This window comes from Equus quagga, chromosome 16 (genome assembly GCF_021613505.1).
Source record: "Equus quagga isolate Etosha38 chromosome 16, UCLA_HA_Equagga_1.0, whole genome shotgun sequence".
Lineage (NCBI taxonomy): Eukaryota > Metazoa > Chordata > Mammalia > Perissodactyla > Equidae > Equus > Equus quagga.
This window is the reverse complement of record NC_060282.1, coordinates 767567-785385: the sequence shown is the minus strand read 5'-3', so window position 1 is coordinate 785385 and position 17819 is coordinate 767567. Positions and strand designations below refer to the sequence as shown.

Below are 17819 nucleotides of genomic sequence, written 5' to 3'. Positions count from 1 at the left end.
GTATTTCTCATTGGCTGAGCTGCGGTGTTTCTCATTGGCTGAGCTGCGGTGTTTCCCATTGGCTGAGCTGCGGTGTTTCCCATTGGCTGGGCTGCTGCTAAGTGGTGAGAGAAATCTTCCTTCAGTAGTAAAGTAGTTGTACTTCCTGTGGGAGATGCAAATATCTGTCTCTTCCTGTTCAGTGTAATTGATGGCGTGTGATGGGGTGTGAGCACTCCCCCTGCAGGCCTTCCCGACTCCAGTTTCTTTGAGGTTTCTCCTATTAATTTCCACCTACCTTACTTAGATGAAATCATACCATCAGTGCCCTTCTGTCTGGCCCCTCCTGGTGTTACCGCATGAGATCATGCGTGTTGTCGCCTCTGCTTGCGCTTGGTTCATCCACAAGTCACTCCTTTGTGTGAATGTGTCCCGGCTCGTTCTTCAGCCGACCTCAGCAAACACTGGGGCAGTTCTAGGTCTGGCTGTCAGAGGCATGCTGCCAGAGTCTGGGTTCTTTGGACCTGAGGGCACGTTTTGTCTGGGGACATACCCTCAAGCAGCTGTCCCAAGGGCTGCCAGATGGTGTCACCAGGCATGGGGCAGATCTCCTCCCACCAGCAGCGTGTGAGGCTGTGGCACGTGCATTCTTGCCAGCAGTATTTCCTGTCCTTTCCAAGGGGGTGTGTAATGGCTTCACATGAGCGTTTAATTTTCATTTCCTTGGTGGCTTATGAAGTTGATACTTTTGCACATAGATGTCCTCTTTTGTGAGGATACCAGCCTTTTGCCCATTTTTCTTCTGAGTTGTCTGTGTTCTTCCTATTGATTTACAGCAGTAGTTTATATATTCTGAATACAAGTTCTCTGTTGGATATATGTATATCACCAATATCTTGTCGGGGGGATGAGCAGGAATTTGCTGATGGAGAAGAGGGAAGATCATCGGTGGAAGGGCTGTGTGCCAAGGGAGCTGAGTGTGGGGGAAAGCCTGGAGAAGGCAAGTGTGTCTTCACAGGGCCCTTGGCCAGGGCTGAGGTGTGGAGCTGCTGGCAGAGTCAGGACCTGGGAGGGAAGCATGGCAGGAGGGTGAGGACAGAGGGCACAGCCGTGATAGTCAGGGTGTGCTGAGCAAAGGTTGGGTTATGTGGATTATATTTTGCATTCACTGGGGCTCCCCAGTTTGGATTTGAGGGGTAGAAAGGTGCTCTGGTGGCTCTTTGCAGGTGGAGGGGCCGGTCCAGGCTGGAGACAGCAGCTGCTCGTGGCCCCGGTGTGTGTATGTGTACACCTCATGTAGTTTACCCAGTCTTCGCCCAGTAGACACTTGGGTTGCTTCCATCTCTTGACTATTGTGAATAATGCTATGAACATGGACATATAAATATTGCTTCGAGATCCTGTTTTCTGTCCTTTTTGATAAATACCTGGAAGTGGGATTGCTGGATCATATGGTATTTATATTTTGAATTTTTTGAGGAACCTCCATACTGTTTCCCATAGTGGCTGCACCAGTTTACATTCCCACCAACAGTGCACTAGGGTTCCCATTTCTCCACATCCTTGTTAGCATTTATGTCTTGTCTTTTTTTTTTTTTTTTCCTGAGGAAGATTCACCCTGAGCTAACACCTCCTGCCAATCTTCCTCTTTTTGTATGTGAGCTGCTGCTACAGCATGGCCCCTGACAGATGAGTGCTGTAGGTCCACACCTGGGCACCAAACTTGGGCTGCCAAAGAGCATGCCAAACTCAACCACTAGGCCACCAGGGCTGGCCCGTCTCTTGTCTTTTTGATAACAGCCATTCTAACAAGTGTGAGGTGATCTCTCATTGTGGTTTTTTTTTTTTTTAAAAGATTTTATTTTTTTCCTTTTTCTCCCCAAAGCCCCCCGGTACATAGTTGTATATTCTTCATTGTGGGTCCTTCTAGTTGTGGCATGTGGGACGCTGCCTCAGCGTGGCTTGATGAGCAGTGCCATGTCCGCGCCCAGGATTTGAACCGACGAAACACTGGGCCGCCTGCAGCGGAGCGCGCGAACTTAACCACTCGGCCACGGGGCCAGCCCCTCTCATTGTGGTTTTGATTTGCATTTCCCTGATGATGAGTGATGGTGAGCACCTTTTCATGTACCTGTTGACCATTTGTATTTCTTCTTTGGAGAAACATTTATTCATGTCCTTTGCTCATTTTTAAATCATGTTATTTAATTTTTTCTGGTTATTGAGTTGTAGGAGTTCTTTCCATATTCTGGATATTCACCCCTTATCAGATATATGATTTGCAAATATTTCCTGCCATGTTGTAGGTTGCCTTTTCACTGTTTATTGCGTCCTTTGACGCATAAAAGTTTCTATGTTTGATGAAGTCCCGTATGTCTATTTTTGCTTTTGTTGCCTGTGTTTTTGGTATTATAGCCAAGAAATCATTCCCAAACTCAATGTCATGAAGCTTTTCCCCTGTTTTCTTCTAGGAGTTTATGGCTTTGGGGCCCACCCGTTTTTGACAGAGCCAGGCTGCTCCAGGGCCTGGCACACTGAGCCGGTGCTGAGCTCTCAGTGCTACTTTGTGCACAGTGGAGCTGCCGAGCCGTCTCCTTCCCAGCTCGGGTTCACAGACATGATGCTTACTACACCCCACCCATGGGCATGGTGTTCCTGATCCCCAGGCTTGTACTTGGAGTGTGTCTGCACTGTGCCACCTCAGTCTCACTGGTGACGTGGCATGCTAGCATCTTGTGTCCATGGGGTCATGGCAGGCCACCATTCTCTTTACAGCCCTAGAGACCTTGGCAGGGGGACCTCCTAGAGACACCTGGACACTGTGACTTTGAATTTATCTAAGCTTGAATCAGAAAATGTGGTCCTTGCAGGTGACATGTGACTGGACTGATCCCCGCTTACCCCCAACACACAATGATGGTAAAACAGAGCACGTTGTAAAACTGGGTGCAGAGGGCAGGACGGGACCCCACAGTGGGCCCCTGCCCTCAGCTGTGTCGGAAGTGGGAGAAGGGCCTTCCATGGGTTGGAGGGAATGTGCAGAGGAAGCCAAGGAAACAGGAAAGGATAGACTCACTTTAAAAACAGCAGGTGGGAATGGGAAATGGAGCCTCTGCTGCAGAAATGTCGGGCGGTTCCTTAGAAAGTTAAACCCAGAGTCAGCACATGACCCAGCAGTTCCTAGGCATGTACCCAAGAGAAATGGAAACATCCACAGAAAGACTCGCACACAAATGCTCACAGCAGCATTATCCATAGGAGCCAAATAATGGGAACAGCCCAAGTGTCCAATTAATACATGAACAAATAAAATGCGATCTCTCCACACAATGGGATATTATTCAGCAACAAAAATGAATGCAGTACTGACACATGCTACAATGTGGACGAACCGTGACAGCATTGTGCAAAGTGAAAGACACTAGTCACGAAAGGCCACAGAGAGTATGAGACCTTTCATATGAAATATCCAGAACAGGCAAATCCATAGAGACAGAAAGTGGATAAATGGTTGCCAGGGGCTGGGGGAGGGGGAGCGGGGCATGAGGTTTCTTTTTGGGGTGATGGAAATGTTCTAAAATTGATAGTGGTGATGGTTACACAAGCCTGTGAATGCGCTAACAACCACTGAATTGCACACTTACAATGGGTGAGCCATGTGGCGTGTGAATCATACCTCAGTGAAGCTGTTGCGAAGAAGTGTGACAAGTGTGGCAAGTGTGACAGACAGCTGTAGGAGCCCCCGCAGTCGCTCACTGTGAAGTGGGCGAGCCACAGCCCAGGGGCACGGGTGCCCGCTTGGTAAAGGGGGCCTGGGACAGCCGGAAGCTGTAGGGCACAGGCTGAACCCTGCACTGTGAGCAGCTGGAATGCAGACCCGTGTCCTGGGGCTGGAGAGACCTTGCTCACCAGTCCAGGGAAGCCAGGAACCTGGTGCAGACGCCAGCTGAGGTCCCTCCACATCTAAGTACCGGGACACCTTTGTCCCAGTTCACGAGAAGCGTAGATTCAAGCTGCTCACGTTTACCAGTGTCTTCCAGCTGTTGAAAAAAATATGCAAAAGCAAAGAAAATATTAGAGAAGATAGATAAACCACTGAAGCAATTATAAAGAAATACCTTTGACAAGACAAGTCATGGGAACAGAGCCAACATCCACAAAAGCCAAATGCAAAGTGAAGAAGGGAGAAGACTGTGCACATAAGAGACTTGACCAATAATGAAGCCTGTCACGAGCAGCGTCCGGTGTGCTGGAAACCGCCATGAAACGGGTGGGTTTCTGCAGGAACGTTGGTCCCACCAGCATTAATGCAAGAGAGATGGGAAAGTTGAGGGGACTCATAACCATGGAGGTGACCCAGTGCTCTCGCAAGGCGTCCACTCACGGTCATCCAGGCCCACATGCCTGCAGGGGATGGCTGCCCCCTCACGGCCGGGAGCCCAGGAGGACGGAGGGGCGCTCCTCCCACTTGCCTCAGTGGGTCTGTACCGCTTTGGTGGTGAGAATGGACGGGAAGAGCCTAGCTGTCTGTCCATGTATGTCCCCAGCTGGCGGATGAAGGAGCAAGACCCTGGCTCAGCTGGTGCAGAGAAGACTTCTCCAAGGCCAACACCTCCTTGCCACCAAGACTCACTAAGCCAGGAATCCGGAGAGTGTTAATGTGGCAACAAGCAAACTCTGCAGACCTGTGGCAGCCGTCTTGTCAGGGGGACGGAGCTGGGCCCAGACAAGGGGCCGGGCTGGCAGAGCATAGCACAGGGCAGAGAGGTCCGGCTTGTTAAGAGGAGGGTGCTGGTGCCAGGGGGCTGTGCATGTGAGTTGAGTAATCCACTCGCTGAACTCGGGGTCATAGGAAGAAAAGTGTCATTATGTCTACAAATCCTTTGAGAAATGGCAGCATCAGCACCTCTCCCTGCAGCCCAGGTTGGGGGCTCTGTCCTGCCCCTGGCAGCACCGGGAGACTGGGACCTTGCCCTGGACACACAGCCCTCTCCACCTCCTCCCCGGCTGAGAACCACACCCATGTCCCCCCTATGCCGTTGCAAGCCGTTCCACTGCATGAGCAGGAGTGGGCCTGGCCTGGAAGTTTCCACCATCGGACCCACGGCCAGTGCCCCCTCACCGGTCCTGCTGCCCAGGCCATCATGTGGGTTCCTTGGCCAACCCTGCCCAGAAACTGAGGGCTTGGCGGAGCTCACATCTGCCAGCTGCCCCTGTCCAGGGGACTGTGTCCCTGTGGTGCCGTCTCGTCTGTTTTCACCTCAGACTGTGGTGTCTTCCAGCTGTGAGGCCTTGGCAGTGAGGGTGGGGGCGCTCACTGTGGTTGGACCAACACCCACAATGGGCACATGAGGGACCCGGAACAGGGTCTGCTTGCCATGCTGGGCCAGCTGGAGGCCGGTCAGGGGCTGTGGAGCTGGGCCACTGGACCCAGGTGGGCTTGGGAGATTCCCAGGCTGGGGGATGGGCCGCCTGCAGCCTCGCTCTGCCTGCCTCTCTCTGCCTGCCTCTCTCTGGCCCTTGTTACCCCATCTGGCTTCTGCAGCAGCAGCAGCCTGCAAACCCGCCTGAGGCCACGGCGCCCCCTCTCCTGGCCCAGCTCCAGCCTCAGTGTGGGATTCGGTCTCCCCTTCCCTGTCCTCCCTGTCCCCTGCCCACTGCTCACCTCCTCGCTCAGCACAGGAGGTTGTGTGGGAGCAGAGAGCAGCTGTGGGTGTCTTGCCTCCAGCAGCAGGAGGCTGGGTCACCCTGCCTGGGACTGTGAGGCCTCTGGGGCGTGCTGGTCTCTGTACTCACCCCAGTGGCCTTCCCCTCCTGTGCTCTGTGCTCCACACAAACCCCGGCCGCACAAGTGCCTCAGCAGCTCCTCTGCTGCGCAGGGGGCCCCCTTGGGCTCTTGTCACTTCCCGCGTGGAATCTGTGTCCTTGTTCCAGTCCTCCAGCTTGTCAGCTGCTGGGTCCCTGGGGTGCCAGGCTCCGCCTTCTCCCCTTGTTGGGGCCAGCAGCAGGGAGCTCTGGGTCTCACAGGACTGCCTGCCCCACGGACCTGGCGAGTGGGCTCACGGCTGGTTGCTGTGCTCTGGCCACAGCGGGACAGCTCCTGGCGTAGGGGTGTGTCTGGCCTGACCGCCGTGGCCATCTGCCTGCAGGTGCCCGAGATCGTGAGTGTGCTGCGCTCCAAGCTCCAGGAGACCCGAGAGGAGTACATCCTGCAGGCTGCACAGCACAGCGTGTACCTCCTGGCGTCCCAGCACCGCACGGCCGTGGTCTCCAGCCTCCTGGGCAGCCCCCTGCCCTTTGACAGGTACCCAGTGCCCGCCAGCCTGCTGGGGTGGACGGGGCGCTGCCTGCCTTTGCACCCCAGCTCCTCTGCGTGGGAGCCTGCGCGTCCCCGGGGTCTAGGCTGGGAGGGAGACAGGCCCTGGCCGGGGGTTGCTGTGCCTACCCTCAGTGGGCCCAGTGCTGCCCAGCAGGCACTCTGTCGGCCCCCGGTGTCAGTGGGTGCCCTTGGCTGGCTCTCACAGGCTCTGCCATGCAGTCTCCAGAGCCTGTTCTCTGTGGGGTGTCGCATCATCTGTAAGCGGACCCCTCGGCCAGGCCCCATCTTTGAGCCAGGGAAGGGTCCTCGACCCCCGTGTACCGCGTGTTCCCCAGCCCACACTCCCAGCTCCTGAGCTCCCAGCAGTGACCCTTGAAGGGCAGGACTTCTCCCCGCGTGGGGCCTGTCTCTGTCTTTCCTGTCTCCCTCAGCGCCCCCGGGGCACCTTGACCTGTGCCGAGGCCACCTGTGGCCATTGCTGTGGTCCCGGCATCTCCAGGGTGCAGGGCCTGCTGGTCCTGCCTTTCTGTGCCGTCCCCGCTGTGGGGAGACCCTTGTCGGGGAGGGGGTGGCTGGCCCTTTACTCCTGTCGGCTCTGCTTTGACTCAGATGCTTGGAGGGGTGCTGCCAGGTGCCACAGTTACGGTGTCTCGTCTCTCTGGGGCGGCGCCTCTGCTCTCCTGGCACACCCTTTGCAGGGGTGCATTTTTGGTTAGCGCTTGCCTGGTGGCTCCTCCCCGTTGGCGCAGCAGCCTTGCTCTGGGCCGAGCGGTGGCCACGCTCCTCTCCTGCTGCTGTGGGTGGGTCACACCCGCTGGCTGGGTCTGTGCCCGTCTCACTGCTCTTTGTGCTTTATCTTCTTTCTTTCTCTTTTTGAACTTCACAGGGTCTGTTTCGTACTTTCACTTTTCCACTCAGTTGATTTGGAAGTTGTACGCTCTGTTTCTGTTCGTTTAGTGGTTGCCCTAAAAGTCACACCTCATGAAGCTGAGCTCGCGCCCTGCAGGCGGCCCGGGCTTCTGCGCCCACAATCAGTCGTCATCAGGAATCCTTGACGCAGAGGGTGCATGCGGCCCTGCCACAGGTTCACTGCCCTGCCCTCCGCTCCTCCCTTGCTCCCTTCCCATGGAGGCACAGCTTACACACAGAGGCGCGCACGCGCTGTGATTGGCCCACGAGCTCCCCTGCTGTGGGCCTGGCCTCTCCCCAGGGGAGACGGAGGAGAGTCAGCCCCCAGTGGGCTCCCGTGCACCCCTCGGCTGAAACTTGCTGAAAGGTCGCCGCTGTCTGACTGCTGTCACCAGAGATGCATTTTGCCTGATCTTGAACTCAGTGTAAATGGAATCACATAATTTTCTTCTAGCTTCCTTTACACAACACGCTGTCTGGGTGCACGGGGCTCTCGTCGTTCTTTTCCCGCTGTGTGGTGTTGCTGTGAGCACCACACTGTCTGTTTATAGGAGTGGAATTGCCCTAGGTCAGGGATCAGCGCAGTCCCGTCCACCACCTGTTTCTGTACAACCTGTGGGCTAAGAATTGGTTTTACACTTATACGTGGTTAAAAAAAACTGAAGAAGAATATTGCACTGATATGAAATCATGTGAGACCCTGATTTCAGTGACCTTAAGTGCAGTTTTGTTGGTCCAGCTTGCCCGTCTCTGTGCCCAGTGGGGCCTGTGGTCGCTTCGTTCCACCACAGCAGAGCCACCCAAGGCCTGGAAACCATGTGGCAAGTGTCTCCAGAGTTTGCGGGCCCCTGCTGTGGGCACAGGTGGATGGCGCCCAGCAGTTGAGCTGCACGCCTACCCTGTGTCCCTGCCAGTGCTCGTGTCCTCGCTGCCCTGGTGCGTGTGCGTCTGTCCACATTGAGCACTGGGGTCTTTGCTCTTCATTCCTGCATCTCGGTCTCCGTCACTTCCTTTCTACCTGCAGTGCATCCTGCAGAATGTCCTTGGTGAGGGTCTGCTGGTGGTAAACTCTCCGCTTCCGTTCCCTGAAAGTGTCTTTATTTGGCCATCCTTCTTGAATGTTGTTTTTGTAGAGCTGGATTTCTAGTTTGGCAAGTATTTTCTTTTAGTGCATGTAGGACCCACATGGTTGTTTTCCAGCGTCTGTAGTCTAAACAGTGCTGCCATTTCAGAGGAAATTGCTGGCTCTCCTCCAATGTGCGCACGACGTTCCCTTGTTGCCACCCGCACACCCTGGGCGTGGGCTCCGGGTGGCTTCTTTCCCTTCCTTCTGCTGGGTGGCAGCTGGGCTTCTTGAGCCTGTTGTCAGTTCTGAACATTTTTCAGATACTCTCTCTCTCCTCTGCTTCCCGGATGACCCCCAAACATCGGTCAGACATTTTGTTTCACCGCCCGCATCTCTTGTTCTGTCTTCTCAGTTTCCGTGATCTTTCTCTGTGCTGGTTTCTGGGTAATTTCTTCCATTTATCTTCCAGTTTGTTATTTCTCTCTCCTGCTGTATCGAGGCTGGTGCCAAGTACGTCCACCAAGCATCATGTTACACATCTCATTTCTAAAGGGCTATTTGTTCTCTTTCAAATTTGCTGCGTCTATTTTTAGAATTTCCAGTTCCTGTTTGATGGTTGTCACTTCTCTGTGAACACAGCCAGCACAGCCACGTCCCATGTCTGAGCACCTCTGTGCATGGGCTCCATGGACCTCACTTACGGGGCCAACTTCACGTGTGCCTGGTTCTTATCGGCTGCGTACTGCTCATTGCTCTGGAAACATGATTTGTAGGTGCTCCTGAGGCTGGGGTGATGCTGCCTCCTCCAGAAAGGCTAGTGTTTGCTTCCAACGGCTCCAAGGGGACCCCTCCCACTCCCCCAGGCCCTCTGTAAGGCTGAGAGCTTCTCCCTGCCCTTTATCACCAGCCCTGCTCACCACTCGGCAGCCTGTTTAAGGACCCCTGGGGTCAGAGGAAGGGATGAGTTCAGATCTTAGGTCAGGATGACGTTTCCTGTCTGGCTGGAGCTGAGTCTGGTGGGCATGTCTGAGGGCATGGAGCTGGGGCTGATAGTGGCCTCAATGTGACCATCCTCCCATCCTGCTCCAGCCACACCTGCACCCTGTGGCGGGCACTGGCCGTGGAGCCCAGCCTCACCACGCAGGTCCTGGGGCTGCTCCTGGAGAAGATGAGCAGAGACGTCCCATTCAAAGAGAGCCGGGCCTTCCTGCTGAGCTGCTCTCCTGACCGCGTGGCCACGCTGCTGCCCCTCGCAGTGAGTGGGGGCCCCGTTCTCCCTTCTCTCGGCTTTTTGAGGGGGCTTGGCAAGGGGCTGCATCAGTGCTGGGGGGAGGACCCCACAGGTGGCCTGGGGGCCACCCCACAGGCACCTGGCTGCTGACTGGGGCACCAGAGCTGGCCAGCTCCGAGCCTAGGCTCGTAAAGGCCCCACAGGTGTTGGTCCCCAAGGGAGAGCACTGTGTTTCATCCTACGGAAAAAAAATAAACCCGGCTTGGCAACGTTTTCGGCAGTAAAGCAGCTGTAAGAATTTCCTCCTCCCTGCTGAGGACTAAGAGCAGCTGGTCAGAGGCTGGTCCCAAGGCTGCGCCCCACGGTCCCCATGCTGCTCCTGCCCTGAGGCCGAGCTGGTGGGCTGCACCCTCCTCTGGGATGCACTCCTCCCCAGAACCAAGACCCTTGATGCCCGGGGTGCATGCTGAAGGGGCGATGGGCTAGTTCAGGTCCTGAGGTCAGGGCTCAGCCTTCACTGTGGCCGGCCTCATTAGAAACGGCCCCAGAGGGATGGTGAGCCTGAGGCAGCCCCTGTCCCCAGGCCACCTGTGCGCTGCGCGAGGTCACCTCAGCTCCGGCGTCCGGGTCTGCGGTGCTGGAGCTCTACCCCCAGCTGTTTGTGGCGCTTCTGCTGCGCATCAGCTGCACCGTGGGCGTCCAGCTGCCCCGGAACCTGCAGGCCAAGGAGAAGAGAAGCGCCGGCTCGGCTCTGGCCCCCAGGAACCTTGAGCCCTGCAGGTAACTGGGGCCATGCCTGCCGCCCCCAGCGCCGTTGTTTGAGCACAAGCATGTCTGTGCCCCACTGTGCGTGCCTCCGGTATGTGTCTCCACGAGGCTGCCTGGCTCCCATGAGCGGTGAGGGAGATGACAGGAAGGGCTGGCCAGGTGGTGGGGGCTTAGCCCAGGAGCTGGCCCTCCCCTGGTGATGTCTGTGGCTCTCCCTGCTGGGAGCACGGCCTCCCTGGGCCGTCCCTTCTCGCCTCTTCCCCCAGGTTGGGGATGGGGACCCTGGGGAAGGCAGCTGCAAGTCTCTGGGGCATTGTGTGGCTGCGGGGGCCTTGTGGGGATGCTCAGGTAGATCCAGAGGGGTGGCTTCTGTGAAAGGTGGAGGTATGGGGAGGGTTTGGGGAGCGGGTGGGGCCTGGAGTGAGCCCCTGCCTACAGCACTGTGTTTGCAACCTTGGTCCTCAGCTCTGAGTTCTAGCTCCTCCTACACTCAATCAGGGCCACACCTTCAGACAGAAACTCTGCAGTGGCCTCACTGCCTCCCCTGAGGGACCTCCCGCCTAGGTCGGCCCCCAGCCCTGCAGGGAGGGCTCGATGCCAGGCCCCCCATACCACCAGCCTGTGCAGGCAGCTTCCGTCTCAGCTTTCACTGGGGTCTGGGATCCTGGGTCTCTGCTGAGTGGATCTTGGGTCCTGGGGCACGAGACCAGGACGGGTGGGCGGAGCCTCTTGCTGAGGTCAGTGTGCTCAGAGCTTTGCAGCCTGGACATCTGCCTGCCCATCCTGGCCTCTGAGGCCATTCCCAGGCCTACTATGGTGGCACCCCAGGGCTCCAAACAGCCGCCTAGGGCCACAGGGTGAACAGAGGAAGCTGCCATCCTGGGGCCATGTGCCTGAGGAACCGTGAGCCTGGGCTGCCTCCCAACCCATCCCAGCAATGGGGCTTGGATGTGCCCCTGGGCTGGGGACACACAGGGGAGAGTGTCAGCTCGCCCCACCCCGTTCCAAGGCTGCAGCTCCCCAGGACCAGCTCATAAACTCTAGCAGAGGCTGTGTGCCAGGGCCTGCCCAGCTCGCACAGACCAAGTGGAAAATGTGAACGGACCAGCGGACACTGTCCCGACCAGCCCTGGGCCTGGCATGCCGAGACTTAGCTCCCCGGCCTGGCAGCTTTGGTGGCTACAGACCCCACGCCCCCGCCGGGGCCCCTGGGCTGCCAGCCCTGAGCTGGGATGCAGGCAGAGCAGGCACAGGTCTCGGCTGATGGAAGCCATCAGTTGGCGAGTCAGACCCTGGCAAACCCACATCCACAAAAATTCTGGCAAGAAGCCCCCTCCCTCATGTAAACGGTTCACGTGTTCCTGTGCCACCCTTGCGCCTCACCACTGGTGATCTGTTGGAACTGGTCGAGAAGTCCGAGCGTGCTGGTTTCAGCCTGGAGCAGAGCCCCTGGTCCAGGTGGCACCTCAACTGAGCCTCGAGGCCTGGAGCGCGGTGTGGAGCTCTGGGCCCTCGCTTGTACCACGGCAACTGGCCAGGACTGGTGTGGCTTCGTGGACCTGGGTCCAGTGACTGGTCCCGCTCATGCTGTGGGTGACCCCTCAGTGGCACACCGTGGGCATCCGCCCAGTGACCACAGTGGCCAAAGTGGTTCTTTCTGTGCCTGCAGTCAGTGTTGGGCTGCCCTACATTCAAGGGTCTGCCCTATGGGGTCTGGGCCCTCTGCTGGCATCTCAGGGCTCCTAGTACAGCAGGAGCTGCCTGCTAGTGTTTTCTCTCTGGGGAGAGAGCCCCGGAGGGGGCGCAGTCCACGGACACTCAGTGAGGGCTCACTGGGAGCCTGTCCAGCTGTAGGCAGATACTAGGCCGCTCCCCTGCTGGCACCCCCACAGGCCTCATGCCACCTAGGAATGACCATGGGGACAGGGCTGGGCCAAGGGTGAGGGCAGCAGGCTGTGTTCATGATGCTGGCCTGGGGGAGGCTGCCAGCATCTGCCTTCCGGGCTGCCGAGCCCCCTGAGTCCCCTCAGTGGCAGACCTTCAGGCCTGATTGGGTCCTCGCTCCCTGTGTGGGCCAGCCTGGAAATCTCACAGGACCGCAGGTACAGGGTCCCAAACAAGCCTGTCACACAGTGCCTTCTCTGCCACTTCCCCAGATCCATGTGTGAGGCCACGGTGCAGCCAGCAAGACCTGTCCCCCAGGCCCACCATTCCCCTGCACCCCAGCCACCAAGCCGTCTGTGTCACGGGAGAGTGTGTGTCAGCTAGCGCTGGGCAGGACATGCTTGCCGGCTGCGTCTGTCCCCTTGGCATGTCTGGTGCACCGCCCTGTGTGCGGACGTCTCCCCTTGGGCCAGGAGCTCCTGGGGATGATCTTCGTGGACTCGGCATCTGCAGACCGGTGTGGGGCCTGATGTGTGCGGTGGCCAATGTGGGGAGGAGAGGTCAGCGCGTGGTGTGGCCCCCAGGCCCTCCCTGCGTGGTTCTGAGAACCCTGATGAGCCATCTCTCTGGCCACAGGCTTTGGTGTGAAGTTCTGCGGGTGTCGGGCTGACGCTGCCCTCTCCCCAGACCTTGTCATGGGGTCCTGCTCCTGCTGCGGCCCCAGGAGTGCTGAGGGCCTCCGCCGAGCTGGGGGAGGGTTTACGCGAGCGACGGGCAGATGCTAAGTTCTGGCTGGGCCCTGTCAGCTCTGGCCCCTCCTGCAGGGAGATGGGAGGGCCAAGGACTGCAGGGCTTAGGGGGGTAGCAGGGCACAGCCCGCACCCAGCACCCCCGACTGGCTGAGCTGGTGGACAAAGCTGGACACTCGCCATCAGCCGCTGCAGCTCTCAGCCACGTTCGGGTGTTTTCCTCACTTGCGTCGTGTTGAGTGTCTGGGAGTGGAGCAGGGTCCTACCTCCTGTCCCTTCCCACGGGGCTCTGGGGCCTCCCGGGGTGGGCATGGCCATGCACACTGAGAGCCGAGGCTTCTGAGGTACAGGGACAGGCTGCGTAGGGGTCCAGGCCTGGGCCTGGGCTGTGGACTTGGCCCCTGTGGATGCCCGGCAGTGTCTGGGCTGGGCCCACATGTGGCAGGCCAGGTGCCAGGAGGAGCCGTGAGGCCAGACGTGTCTGTGCCACAGCTGCAGCCCTGGGTCCCAGTAGAGCGGGTGTAGGGACTGGCTCTGGGGCCTAGAGGCCTCTACTCCACCCAGCCCATTGACAGGGGGCCTCGTGCCCTCCCCAGGCAGGACTTGACCCCCAGCCTGCCCTCTGGGTTCACTTTTATGAAGGATTTTCTTCATTTTCATCTTTTTTTTAAAAATTAAATGAAGGTCTTTAAGGCAAGTGGAAAAGCAGCTGGTTGTGACCCTAAAAGTGCCAGAGGGCCCTGCCTGCTTCCAGAGGGCCTTGGGGACACTGCCTGCAGAGCCCCCACCTGCCCTCACAGGGGTGGGGGTCAGGTGCAGTGTCACAGCCTGAGACCAGACGGGTGGAAGCCACCTAGAGGGGCCCAGCTTGGAGAAAAGAGCGAGCTGAGGATGTCCCAGCAGGTCACCCAGAGTCTGCTCCCTATGGGATATTGCAGGCAGTACGCAGCCAGGCAGCCCTGGGACAGCCCTCCCGAGAGCACGGCTGTGTGTGCAGGCGAGGTGCAGAGTGGAGAGGTACACCAGGGCCTCTGCTCCATGCCCCCACCAGCCAAGCCCACACCCCTGTGCATTCCCACAGCTCCGCAGTGGATGCCCTGCAGACCATGCTGCTCCGAGGTGGTAATGAGGACGTGGTGCAGCGTATGGAGCGGGAGGGAGCCTGGGAGCTGCTCAGGACCTCAGCAGGGCACGAGGAGGGCGTCGCCCGGCTGGCGAGGTCAGCAGGCTGCACTTGCGCACACCATCCCAGTGCTGGCTGAGCTCTAGCAGGCCAGGTCCTGTCCAGGCACCATCTGGGGGCCATGGGACCACAGGAAGGCACAGATGAAGACCCCCACTGGCTCATGCAGGGGACTGAGCTGCCTGAGCCAGTGTGCCCAGTGTGAGGAAGTGGCACATGGGCCTTGAGGGCCAGCTTGGGGCCCCACGTGGCATGTGAAATGGGGAGGCCAGGAAGGCAGCAGTGTGCTCAGTGCTCTGACTGCTGGTGGGGGGCGGGGAGGCCCCTCTACAGAGGCCTGGAGAGGAGGGCTAGCAGGGGCGTCTGAGAGGGAGGGAGGACACGCAGGGCCTGGCAGCTGGGTGGAGGGGCTCATGAGCTAGAGGGCTCTGACCGTACAGGGTGGGCTGGGGAGCAGCCTGAGGCCTCAGCCCCTGTACCGTGTGACCTCTTTCCTCAGTGCCATGGCAAAGTTTGCAGGCCCCCGGCTGCCCCTGGTGATGAAGGAGCTCGTGAACTCACAGAGCAGTGTTTACGAGATCCAGAGGGTCACCTCCACAGCCTTCCTTGCTGAGGTAGGAGCCGTTTGCTAGAAGAGGCCTGGCAGGGCAGGGTGAAGCCTCCGACAGGCGGGCACTGTCCTTGCCAGCCAGAGCCATTGCCCAGCCCCCACTTGGTGCTGGTGGGTGCAGAAGTCACGGGGCCACACTGTGCCCAGTGAAGGGAGGCTTCAGCTGTGCACAGCCTGTGCTGGCCTGAAGCACTGCTGGGCCCTCAGTGGGGCAGGCCAGCAGCCAGGGCCCCCAAGGCTCCCTTGGTAGCTTCTAGTGGCTGACAATGCCTAAAATTTGCCCAAGGAAGGCCACAGCAATGGGGGCCATGCCTGGGCCGTGGACACAAGTTAGGGAAGAGGATGAAGGGAGGCCACGAGCCCAGCCTTTGCCCGTGAGGCCCTCAGCTGGCCTCTGCTGTGTCCACTCCTCACAAGGACCTTGGACTGGGACTGCCTAGCAGCACAGTGGTGGGGGAGGGGCTGGGGGCAGTCTTGCTGCCCATCTAAGTGGGATGTGGCCTGGGCCTCAGCTGGCTGGGGTAGGGCAAGCTCCTGGGGGTCAGTGGGAGTGGGTGGTCCCCAGCACCTCTGCCTCCAGCTGCTCAACAGCAACGTGGTGAATGACCTGATGCTTTTGGAGTCGTTGCTGGACAACCTGGCGGCCCGGCAGAAGGACACATGTGCCAGTGTACGGCGGCTGGTGCTCCGTGGCCTAGCCAACATCGCCTCCAGCTCCCCCGATAAGGTGAGCTAACCAGCCAGCCCATCAGCCCTGCCCGTGGAGGATGGACAGGATAACTGTGGTTGACAGTGAGGAAACCCAAGCGGATACGGTGTGGGCGGTGGGCATGGACATAGAGGCAGCTTGGACTGCTGCGGTATGGGGAAGGGGCAAGTCTGCAGGGTGGGGGCTGCATCATACTGTGCCATGACGTGTGACAGGCAGCAGGGCTTGACCTGGGAACACAACTGAATGCAGGGTATCCCCAGGTTCGGGCCCATGGCCCCCAGCTCCTAACAGCCATGATCGGTGGGCTAGACGACGGGGACGACCGGCACAGCCTGGTGGCCCTGGAGGCCATGGTGGGCCTTGCGAGGCTGCTGGACCTGGTGGAGCCCCGGGACCTGCGCCCTGTGCTGCTGCATGTTGCCATCCGCATCCGGCCCTTCTTTGACAGTGTAGGCTAGGCAGAGAGCGGGGGGCACCCAATGGCCTAACATCCCCACCCCAGCACCTGCTCCCTGACTCTTCCTCAAGAGCCTTAAGCTCCCTGGGTCCCACAAGCCGTGCATCCACACCGCACACACAGATCCTCTGGAGTGCGGCTCAGGGCCCCCAGCACCCCCCAAACCCCTGCGAGGGGTCTTTTCTTGCCAGCCTCCCTATCACTGCTCCCGAGCCCCAGCCCTCCAAGCCCGTGCCAGGCGGGGACAGCATCCAGGGCATGGAAACAAGGAAGAAGGCATAGGGAAGGGGCCCAGGGCCTGGCACCAACTGGTGGGCAGGGCTGGGGAGGCCCCCCTGGGTGACACCTGCCCCCCGCCAGGAGAAGATGGAGTTCCGTTCTGCATCCATCCGCCTCTTTGGGTATCTCAACAAGGCCTGCCATGGGGACTGTGAGGATGTCTTCCTGGAGCAGGTCGTTGGTGGGCTGGCGCCCCTGCTGCTGCACCTGCGGGACCCCCAGGCGCCTGTGGCCGGTGTGAGTAGCCAGTGGGAGGTGTGTGGGCCAAGCCAGGCTTAGGGACTCAGGGACTCAGTGTTGTGCCCACAGGCCTGCAGGTTTGCCCTGCGCATGTGTGGCCCCAACCTGGAGTGTGAGGAGCTGGCGGCCGCCTTCCAGAAGCACCTGCAGGAGGGCTGGAGCCTGCACTTTGGTGAATTCCTCAACACCACCTGCAAGCACCTGGTGAGGGGCAGGGCTGCAAGGGTGTGCGTGTGCGCGTGTGCGCGTGGGAGTCAGGCTGACAGCCTCTCTGTAGATGCACCACTTCCCGGACCTGCTGGGCCGCCTGGTGAGCACCAGCCTGTTCTACTTCAAAAGCAGCTGGGAGGACATCCGTGCTGCTGCCCCCATGCTCACGGGTGAGTGCCGCCCCTCGAGCCTCCACAGCCCATGCCTGACCCTGACCCTGACCCTGACCCTGACCCCTGCCTGCAGGGTTCCTGGTGCTGCATGTAGAGCCAGAGCACCGGCTGCAAGTGGACCTGGAGCAGCTCACTGCGGGTGAGCGCTCTACCCAAGTCCATGCACATGTACCCCCCCACGGGGTCAGGGGCCCAAAGGCCCCCCCGCCACCTTCAATCTGCCAGGCTGCACAGGGCCCTGCTGACCCTGTGGGCACCAGGGGGGACTAAGTGATTTTCCTGGATTTCAAGGATTTTTTCCCTGTCACTGGTGACCTCATCGTCTCTAGTAATTCACGGAAACTTCTTAACTGTTCCAAAAGAGCTTAAAAAACACTAAAAAAGGAAAAACTATCTTTCCGTTGGCTCCTGAGCCCTCCCGGCAGAGGCCTGTCTTAGGAGGGTGGTGGGCGGGCGGCCCCACGCACAGAGTAGGGGGTGCATCATGAGGTCTGGCCCCCCAGGCTCGGTGCGCCGGGAAGGGGGCGGGAGCAGCCCTAGCCACAGCTCGTTAGGGGGTGATGGCAGGAACCCCAGGCTCAGAGTCAGTTCTCAAAGGGCCACAGAGGCGCCCCTGGCAGCAGCTCCCTGTCCCCCAGCACTCCAGCTCCTGCTCAAGGACCCAGCCCCCGCCGTGCGCATGAAGGCCGCCGAGACTCTGGGCCGCCTGGTGAAGTTCGCCTGAGGCTCCCCCAGCAGCGCTGCTGTCCCCACCAGCAATACCAGCCCAGGCTGTGTCTGGGCCTGAACCTCCGAGACAGGCCTGAGGAGCCCCTGCTTGAGAGCAGACTGTGGAGCCGCCTGGCCCCTGTGGGGATCAAACACCTGCCCCTCAAGGAGGCTGCTGGAGGCCAAGTGGGATGGGGGCCAGTCAGTGTCCCACTCAGTTGCCAATAAAGCCCTTTGCTCCTCAGCAGGTGATGTAGGGTGCGATGACGCAGCCTTTCCTTCTGGGACAGGTCAGTAGGGTGTCCCCTGCTGTCTGGGGAGATTCAGTGAGGGAGGGGAAGT

At 59.1% G+C, this 17819-nt stretch overlaps 1 protein-coding gene across 8 annotated transcripts in view; it reads left to right on the top strand.

The window, feature by feature from the left end:
• Window positions 1-17790, top strand: part of MROH1 (maestro heat like repeat family member 1) — a 95519-nt gene extending 77729 nt beyond the window's left edge. For 6 of the 8 annotated variants that reach the window (XM_046642431.1, XM_046642430.1, XM_046642434.1 and 3 more), the window contains 12 exons: window positions 6129-6283; window positions 9363-9528; window positions 10088-10284; window positions 13987-14124; window positions 14588-14702; window positions 15279-15425; window positions 15671-15859; window positions 16228-16383; window positions 16456-16590; window positions 16664-16766; window positions 16843-16908; window positions 17408-17721. In XM_046642431.1, coding sequence (XP_046498387.1) covers window positions 6129-6283; window positions 9363-9528; window positions 10088-10284; window positions 13987-14124; window positions 14588-14702; window positions 15279-15425; window positions 15671-15859; window positions 16228-16383; window positions 16456-16590; window positions 16664-16766; window positions 16843-16908; window positions 17408-17493 — 1653 coding nt within the window. In that variant the 3' untranslated portion in view covers window positions 17494-17721. The other 2 variants (XM_046642432.1, XM_046642436.1) reach the window with 2 other exon arrangements.
• The last annotated feature ends 29 nt before the right edge of the window (window positions 17791-17819 follow it).